The following is an 8,182-nucleotide window of genomic DNA, read 5'->3' on the forward strand; positions in this document are numbered from 1 at the left end:
AAGGTCCCGTTTATTCCCACTCTTTGCTTCCTGTCTGCTAACCAATTCTCCACCCACACCAATACCTTACCCCCAATACCGTGTGCTTTAAGTTTGCACACTAATCTCCTGTGTGGGACCTTGTCAAAAGCCTTTTGAAAATCCAAATGTACCACATCCACTGGTTCTCCCCTATCCACTCTACTAGTTACATCCTCAAAAAATTCTATGAGATTTGTCAGACATGATTTTCCTTTCACAAATCCATGCTGACTTTGTCCGATCATTTCACCGCTTTCCAAATGTGCTGTTATCACATCCTTGATAACTGACTCCAGCAGTTTCCCCACCACCGACGTTAGGCTAACTGGTCTATAATTCCCCGGTTTCTCTCTCCCTCCTTTTTTAAAAAGTGGGGTTACATTAGCCACCCTCCAATCCTCAAGAACTAGTCCAGAATCTAACGAGTTTTGAAAAATTATCACTAATTGGGCTACTTCCTTAAGCACTCTAGGATGCAGACCATCTGACCCTGGGGATTTATCTGCCTTCAATCGCTATGAACAGTTTATGAACAGTTGGAGAGGCATAATATGTTTAGGAATAGTCAGCAGGTTGTGCCTTACGAGCCTGATTGAACAATAGATGTAGTGTATATGGATTTCAGCAAGGCATTTGATAAGGTACCCCATGCAAGGCTTATTGAGAAAGTAAGGAGGCATGGGATCCAAGGGGACATTGCTTTGTGGATCCAGAACAGGCTTGCCCATAGAAGGCGACCCCACTTGGAGAACTGTGCTCAGTTCTGGTCGCCTCACTACAGGAAGGATGTGGAAACCATAGAAAGGGTGCAGAGGAGATTTACAAGGATATTACCTGGATTGGGGAGCGTGCCTCATGAGAATGGGTTGAGTGAATTTGGCCTTTTTTTCTTGGAGCGACGGAGGATGAGAGGTGACCTGATAGAGGTGTATAAGATGATGAGAGGCATTGATTGTGTGGATAGTCAGAGGCTTTTTCTAGGGCTGAAATAGCTAGCACGAGAGGGCACAGTTTTAAGGTGCTTGGAAGTAGGTACAGAGGAGATGTCAGGGGTAAGTATTTTACACAGAGAGTGGTGAGTGCGTGGAATAGGCTGCCGGCGACAGTGGTGAAGGCAGATACGATAGGGTCTTTTAAGAGACTCCTGGACAGGTAGAGTACCTTCCTCTACCACCACCCAAACATCCACCTCACTCTGAGTAAAAGATTTACTTCTGACATCCCCTCTATACTTTCCTCCAATCAACTTAAAAAAATATGCTCCCTTTCATTAGCCATTGATGCCCTAAGAAAAAGACTGGCTATCTACTCGGCCTATGGGTCTTATCGTGCACACCTCTGTCAAGTCATTTCTCATCCTCCTTTGCCAAAGCTTCCACGTCCCTCCTATAATAAGGTGACCAGAACTGAACATAAATCCCATTTCTTATTTTAACTTACAGTATTTTTTATTATGTATTGCACTGTACTGCTGCCACAGAGCAACGCATTTCATGATATATGTCAGTGACAGTAAACCAGATTCTGATTCTGAAAAAGGGGTGGGGTTGGGGAATATTGGAGAGATTTGCATGTCCCATCAAGGTCTTATTTGACCCGACAAGAGACATGAGATCTCCTTCCTTCACCATAGGAAAGTAGCTGATGAAACTCCGATCTTGCAAAGTCAAAGCAAATTTATTATCAAAGTACGTGTGAGGCCTCCGTTGGTCGGAGTTGATGATGGATATTGCGTCCTACCTCTCTAGATATGTAAGCTAGGGCAGTACAATATGGAGAGCGAGCTGTTGCCCATATAGCAAACTCCTCTTCTCCATGCATCTGATGAACCCAAAGGAACGGCAGAGACCGATACAGTTTGGCGCCAGCAGCATCGCAGGAGTTGCCAGTCAGCGTTGAACTCAATGTAGGACTGCCTTAGGGACTCCAATTCCAGATGTTTCCCTTGGGGTTTATGCCCAAGGCCTTCGCCACGAGTGGGTATAGCCGCAAAGTAGTGGAGGTTTAAGATCAGAGTATTTCTTCTCCTAGATGAGCTACCAATCATGGCTGACGAGCTCCCATCTACCCAAAGCGACTGGTTTTAAGGCGCCAGTGACCTGCCTTTGCCCCTTCTGTCAGTAAAAATGGTTCCGCAGGGCTTAGTAACTAAGTCACCCTTGAAGGCCAGGAACTGGACTTAATGGTCAGAGGCTTTTTGAGTTGCATGCCATTAATAGGTAGGAGCTTGTCCCCATTACACCTCCAGCTATAATAACCTTATGGAATCTATCAAATTACATATATGTCACCATATATCATCTTGAGATTTAACTTTATCAGAAAATGAAGAAATACAACAGAATTTATAAAAAAACAAAGACTAACGACTAATGCGCAAATGAAGACAAATTGTGTAAATAAATTTTTAAAAAGATGAGAAGATGAGTTATAGAGTCCTTGAGAGTGAGTCTGTAGGTTGTGGAATCAGTTCAGTGTTGAGGTGAGTGAGATTATTTACTCTGGTTTGGGGGTCTGTTGGTTGAGGGGTAATAACTGACCCTGAGCCTGGTGGTGTGGGTCCTGAGGCTCCTGTACCTTCTTTCCGATGGTAGTAGAGAGAAGAGAGCATGGCCTGGGTGGTAGCAGTCTTTGATGATAGATGCTGCTTTGTTAAGGCACTGCATTTTAAAGATATCCTCAATGGTGGGGAGGTTAATTACCATATACTACCTTGAGATTCACTTTAATGCGGTGTATGTATGGTGAGATGATGGTCTCCATCGGTCAGAATTGACCATGGGTATGCATTGTAGCTGTCTAGGACGGGGCAGTACAATATGAACAACAAGCTGTTCCCCATGTAGTTTTGCTCCCCCTCTCCATGCACCTGATGAACCCAAAGGAACAGCGGAGACCGATACAGTTTGGCACCAGCAACGTCATAGCAGTAACCAGTCAATACCGAACGCAGTGCAGGGCTGCCTTAGGGATTTCAGCTCTGGATTTTTCCATCAGGGTTGACTCCCGAACCCTTTCCCATGAGTGGGTATAACTGCAAGGCAGTGGAGGTTTGAGATCAGAGTTTTCCTTCTCCTGGATGAGCTGCCAACCATGGCTAATGACCCCCACCTGCCTGAGGCAACTGGTTTTAAGGTGCCAGTAACCTGCTTTTGCTCCTGCTGTCAGTAGAAACGGTTCTGCCAGGCTTTGTGGCTAAGCCGCACGTGAAGGCCAGGAGCTGGACTTGGTTGTCAGAGGCACACGCCATTGGGAGCATTTAATGGGTAGTGGGAGCTTGTCCCTATTACCACCCCCTGGCTGTAACAACCTTAAGGAACCATAAGTATGCAGGAAGATAAAATAAAACCTATCGAATTTATGAAAAGCTCGGCATAAACAGAGACTGACAAACAATGCCAAAGAAGACAAATTATGTAAACAAAAATAAATAATATGAAAACAATAATGAGTTGTAGAGACGTTGAAAGTGAGCACTGTCCCTCTCCCACCATCACTGGGGTGAGATGATGGATTAAGAATTGCAATCCGTTCCAGAAGAATGGAGGGGGGATTTCACTGAAACCTATCAAAAATTGAAAGGCCTGGATAGGGTGGATGTGGAGACGATGTTTCCTATAGTGGGGGAGTCTAGGGTCAGAGTGCACAGCCTTAGAATACAAGTTTGTCCCTTTAGAACAGAGATGAGAGAGAACTTCTTCAGCCAAAGGTTGGTGAATCTGTAGAATTCACCGTCACAGGCGGCTGCTGAGACTGTCATTGGGTGTATTTAAAGCAGAGGTTGATAGGTTCTTGATTAGTCAGGGTGTCAATTCTATGATGAAAAGATAGAGAATGGGTTGAGAGGGGTAATATATCAGCTGTGACAGGTTTGCAGAGTGGGCTCGATGGGCTGAATGGCCTCACTCAGCTCCTGAGTCTTATGGTGTTACGGTCTAACTCTCACCATGTCCTTATGCTTCAGGTACATTCATCATCTGCTGGACACCTGGGCTGGTCCTGGTCCTCCTCGATGGCCTCCACTGCACCAGCTGTAACCTGGAGGGCTTAAAGAAATGGTTCCTTATCCTGGCCCTGCTGAACTCTCTGGTCAACCCCCTCATTTACTCGTACAGGGATCGGGAGATCTGGAAAAGTATAAAGTGTTTGTTCTGCCTCGGTTGTGGTCGCAGCTGTGGGATGCAGCTAGAGGACCTGAATTCAGGATCTCACCGGCAGAGCACAGTATCTGAAATTAGTGGACCGATTAAAACCTACCAGCATCAGGTTACCATTGACGAGGCAGGCGAGTCCCCTGACCAGTCCTTGGATAGGATTCCGAAACTCTCAGTGAGCTAATGGAAGACAAACTTATGAAGTTCTACAAGGTTCTTACTGTGACCTCTTTGAAGCAACGTTTTCCATGGTAGTGTGCTCATGGTATGTGAACTGAACTTCTCATGCCTCCTGTTGCCTCCCTTCCACTCAGAGAGCAGGTTTTCCCCTTAAACAAGAGGCTTCTTGGCCTTGATCTCCATGTTGAGAATCGCTCATGCAATCTGCACACCGGGGGTTAAAACATGGTTGATATTGACGTTGGTGAGACGGACCGTGAAGAGCCACTGGATGATTTGCAAGTCAGAATCAGAATAGATTTATTATCCCTGACATACTGTATGTCATGAAATCTGTTGTTTTATGGAAGCTCTACAGTACAATACATAAAAAATTACGGTGAGTTATACAACAAAAATAAAACAGAGCAAAATAGCAAGGTAATATTCACAGATTCATGGTCCATCCAGAAATCTGATGGAGGAAGGGAAGAAGCTGTTCCTAAAACATTGATTGTGTGTCTTTAGGCTCCTGTACCTCCTCCCTGACGGTAGCAATAAGAAGAGGGCATGTCCTGGGTGATGGGGGTTCTTAGTGATGGATGCTGCCTTTTTGAAGCATTGCCTTTTGACGATGTCCTTGATGCTGAGGAGGCTGGTGCCCATGATGGAGCTGGCTGAGACTACTGCAGCCTTTTCCGATCCTGTGCAGCGGCCCCTCCACACCAGATGGTGATGCAACTAGTTAGAAAGTTCTCTACCATACGTCTGTAGAAACTTGCGACCGTCTTTGGTGACGTACCAAGTCTTCTCCAACTCCTAATGAAGTATAGGAGTGTCTTGGATAAACCTAGTCCAGAAGAACTGTGCTCCAGGGCTGCTCTTTGAGCTAGTGCCTGAGCAAGTGCAGCCCGTGGGGAAAACATTCCCATGGCTGTTAGAGCATCAATTATCCCAGCCCACTGTCTGAGATTCTCTGGCCCGCTTATCTTCAGCTGTTTCATCAATGACTTCCCTTTGAACTCAGATTCAGTTTTATTTCTCCCACGCGAAATCTGTTGTTTGTGTCAACAAACAACACAACCTAAGGATGTGCTGGGGGCAGCCTGCAAGTGTCACTTCATATTTCAATGCCAACATAGCATGTCCACTATGTCAGCAGCACACACAAAACACAACAAGCAGCAGTAACAGCAAACGCACCCTGTTACTGACACAGTAACAGCAAACGCACCCTGTTACTGACACAGTAACAGCAAACGCACCCTGTTAGTAACACATACACACCCTGTTACTGACACAGTAACAGCAAACGCACCCTGTTACTGACACAGTAACAGCAAACGCACCCTGTTACTGACACAGTAACAGCAAACGCACCCTGTTACTGACACAGTAACAGCAAACGCACCCTGTTAGTAACACATACACACCCTGTTCCTAACATACACACACCCTGTTACTGACACACACACATACACCCTGTTACTGACACACAAACACACACACACACACACACATATACCCTGTTACTGACACACACACACACATACCCTGTTACTCTCACACACACACACACACACACACACGCACACATATACCCTGTTACTGACACACACACATACACCCACACACACACACATACACCCTGTTACTGACACACACACACACACACACACCCTGTTACTGACACATACACCCTGTTACTCACACACACACACACACACACACACACCCTGTTACTGACACATACACCCTGTTACTCACACACACACACACACACACACACACCCTGTTACTGACAACACACCCACACACACACACATATACCCTGTTACTGACACACACACATACACCCACACACACACATACACCCTGTTACTGACACACACACACACACACCCTGTTACTGACACATACACCCTGTTACTCACACACACACACACACACACCCTGTTACTGACACATACACCCTGTTACTCACACACACACACATACACGCCCTGTTACTAACAAACACTCACACACATACACACGCTGTTACTAACACATACACTCATACACACACACACACACACACTTCTTAACACACACACACCCCGTTCCAAACACACACACACACACACACACATACACACACACACACACCCTGTTACTGACACACAAACACACACACACACACACACACACACACACACCCTGTTACTAACACATACACTCATACACACACACACACACACACACACACACACACACACATACACACACACACACCCTGTTCCCAACACACAAACGCACTCACTCACTCTCCTCCCACCCCAGGACAGACTATCACCGGACTCCAGCCTCCAGCAGGTTCACAGATTTGAAGACATTGGGATCCAATTTCCTCAGTAGACACACAGACCCAGGCTTTGATATTGACTTCTGGTCTTTCAATTGACTTTTGGGTTTTGGGCTTCGACCTTTGGTTTTGAGCCCAGGACTTGCTGATGACGATGGATGAGGACCCTGACCACTAGGCCTTGAACGCCAGGCTTTCCAATGACGGAACCCTGGTAACTAGGCCTTGAAGTCCAGTCTCACTGATGGATGTCACCATCACTCGTGCCCCCTGTTCCAGGAACCCCGATCCTGGAACACGGCAACAACTCATGACCAGGGTGGACGCCAGCCATCATTCTCGCCAGTCTGTTGGTTCGACATCCAACCGTAAATGATGTACATTCATCATGGCTGATTTATTATCCCTCAGTCCCTTACTCCTGCCTTCTCCCTGTAACATTTGACTCCCTGATTAATCAAGAACCTTTCAATCTCTGGTTTAGATATACTCAATGACTTGGCCTCCACAACCATCTGTGAAAATGAATTTCACAGATTCACCACCCTTTGGCCAAGGAAATTCCTCCTCATCTCTGCTCTGAAGGGAAGTCATTGTGTTCCGAGTCTGTGCCGTTTGGTCCTAGGCACAGCCTGAATTTTGTGCAAATTCATTGCTGTTAAATCACCTGGATATCTCCAACAGCTCAGCATAAAGGGCATGGACACCTGGTGCAGGGGAGGCCACGACCGCCTACAGGTTGCCCTCCATCCTGACTTGGAAATACATTAATGCACTTTTGTCACTCGTGGGCTTCAATTCTAGATCACCGTTTCCCCAGCAGCACAACTTTCACCAGAGGAACTGTTGTGGACAAGCTAGAAGGTGATTGGTGGGAGAGAGGGTTGGTGCCAGAGGGTGCTGAAGTAAGAAACTAGGAGGTGATATGTAGAAAAGGTAAAGGGTTGAAGAAGAAGGAATCTGATAGGAGAGGAGAGTAGACCATGGGAGAAAGGGAAGTGCTATGACATTTGACTGGATTGAGAGGTGGAGATAAATTATGTTCTGACCAAGGGTTCTGACCAAGTGTCTTAGGGAGATTAAGTGTCTTAAAGAGATTAGATTTATTTATCAAGTACATCAAACCATACAGTGAAAAGTGCTATTTGTGTTAATGACCAACACAGCTGAGGATGTGCTGGGAGCAGCCGGCAGATGTCGCCATGCTCCCAGCACCCACAACTTACTACCGTTAAACTTTGGACTGTGGGAGGAAGCCAGAGCACCAGGAGGAAACCCACACGGTCACGGGAGAACGTAGAAACTCCTTATGGAAAGCATGAGAAGTCGAGCCCTGATTGGTGATTGCTGGTGCTACAAAGTGATTGTACTAACTGCTACACTATCATGCCACCCCCCCCCCACCCCAGGGTGCCACGCTGTCCTATTGACACTGCCATCAGTCCGGTTAAAACAAAAACTGGAATATAAAAGAATGAAGGGCGGTCTTATTGAAACCTATCCA

At 46.2% G+C, this 8,182-nt stretch overlaps 1 protein-coding gene across 1 annotated transcript in view; it reads left to right on the forward strand.

The window, feature by feature from the left end:
• The window catches only part of LOC134355270 (lysophosphatidic acid receptor 3-like), a 41,426-nt gene extending 35,623 nt beyond the window's left edge, over positions 1-5,803 (forward strand). The window contains exon 3 of the mRNA XM_063065065.1: positions 3,986-5,803. Coding sequence (XP_062921135.1) covers positions 3,986-4,359 — 374 coding nt within the window. The 3' untranslated portion in view covers positions 4,360-5,803. The remainder of the gene's footprint in view (positions 1-3,985) is intronic.
• Positions 5,804-8,182: the final 2,379 nt, after the last annotated feature.

Source organism: Mobula hypostoma, chromosome 12 (genome assembly GCF_963921235.1).
Source record: "Mobula hypostoma chromosome 12, sMobHyp1.1, whole genome shotgun sequence".
Lineage (NCBI taxonomy): Eukaryota > Metazoa > Chordata > Chondrichthyes > Myliobatiformes > Myliobatidae > Mobula > Mobula hypostoma.